The following is a 1,510-nucleotide window of genomic DNA, read 5'->3' as shown; positions in this document are numbered from 1 at the left end:
ATGTCAATCTTGGAGGTGGACAAGGAAAATGACAAGCGAATGGATGTGAAACAACAACAAAAATGAAGCCCGTTTTCAAACGTGTCGCTGAAAAACTAGAGGGGGAGCAGAGCAACATTGCGACATTTTCTTTGGGCGCACGTAAAAAAAATTGCGTATATAAATGTCGAGGTGTGCGCTGGAAAGGCACAGTCAACAACGACGACAAACAGAACAACATCGAAATGGCATTCAAGGTAGGTTGATTTTTGTTAAACTATTCAAGAAATGATTTCACTATCAAGATTCTCCAGTTCGTAGCTTTCACCGCCCTTTTGGCCGTCGCCAATGCAGGAATCATCGCTTCGCCGTACGCTGCCGCCGCCCCATTGGCTTATCCAGCTCAAGTAGCTTATTCGAGCCCTCTGGTAACTAAAGTAGCTGAGCAATACGATCCTCATCCACAATACCAGTTCGGTTATGGAGTCAACGATCATTTGACCGGTGACAACAAGCAGCAGCAGGAGACACGCGACGGAGATGTCGTCCAAGGTAGCTACTCTCTCATCGATGCTGACGGTTTCAAGAGGATAGTTGAATACACCGCCGATCCAATCCACGGCTTCAACGCTGTCGTCCACCGAGTACCTTTGGTAGCTAAAGTAGCTGCGCCGGTAGCTTACGCCGCCCCAGCTCAATACTACCACCACTAAGAGACTGCAAAAATCAACATCAAAACCCAACTCCATCTATTGTATATAAAACATACTTATTTTTTTTATACCTATAATTTTATACCTATTAAAGTTACTATTTTTTTTTAAACAAAATCACGTTGTTTCTTCTTAAACATCAACTAAAAACAAAAAATTAACCTATAAACTTGAAATTTTAAAATTACAATCGAAACTGCAGATAATTAGCAAAACCGCTCGACAAATTAATTATTAAAGTGTTAATTAACAGTTTCAACATATTAATTATGAATTGACCATTAATAACACAGTTTTGGTAAATATAGTTACAATTAAATAATTATGAAATACCAGAAATAAATTCATAAAACAATTATTCTTTTATATATAATAATATTGAAATTAATTGAAAATTAATATTTGCAAATAATTTAAAGTTAAGCAACATACTTAAATATTTCTGCTTGGATGAAAATTAAAAAATTCACCTTAAATTTATAAAATTTACTAATTATATAAAATTAAGCAACGTTCATAGATTATTCTAGTTGGATGGAAACTGAATTTTGAATAAACAAAACTGATCTTGAATTGTAATTTATTTGTTATTTATAAAGTTTACTAATTGCAACGAAATCGCTGTAAAAGTACAAGAAGTAATTTTGTCCTAAATTGAATACGCACCGAAGTTTAGACAATGTTTAAACATAATATTTGCAGATAATTGAAAGTTAAGCAACGTACTTAAATATTACTGCTTGGATGAAAATTAAAAAATTCACCTTAAATTTATAAAATTTACTAATTATATAAAATTAAGCAACGTTCATAGATTA

The 1,510-nt window shown here is 33.5% G+C and overlaps 1 protein-coding gene across 1 annotated transcript; it reads left to right on the top strand.

The window, feature by feature from the left end:
- Positions 1-224: 224 nt before the first annotated feature.
- On the top strand, positions 225-692 carry LOC108557790 (larval cuticle protein A2B-like). The gene is made up of 2 exons (XM_017914451.1): positions 225-236; positions 294-692. The coding sequence occupies exons 1-2, from the start codon at positions 225-227 to the stop codon at positions 690-692; spliced, it is 411 nt and encodes a 136-aa protein (XP_017769940.1).
- The last annotated feature ends 818 nt before the right edge of the window (positions 693-1,510 follow it).

This window comes from Nicrophorus vespilloides, unplaced genomic scaffold (genome assembly GCF_001412225.1).
Source record: "Nicrophorus vespilloides isolate i.1.1-1 unplaced genomic scaffold, Nicve_v1.0, whole genome shotgun sequence".
Lineage (NCBI taxonomy): Eukaryota > Metazoa > Arthropoda > Insecta > Coleoptera > Silphidae > Nicrophorus > Nicrophorus vespilloides.
The sequence above is the reverse complement of the archived record's forward strand: the minus strand, read 5'-3'. Positions and strand labels throughout refer to the sequence as shown.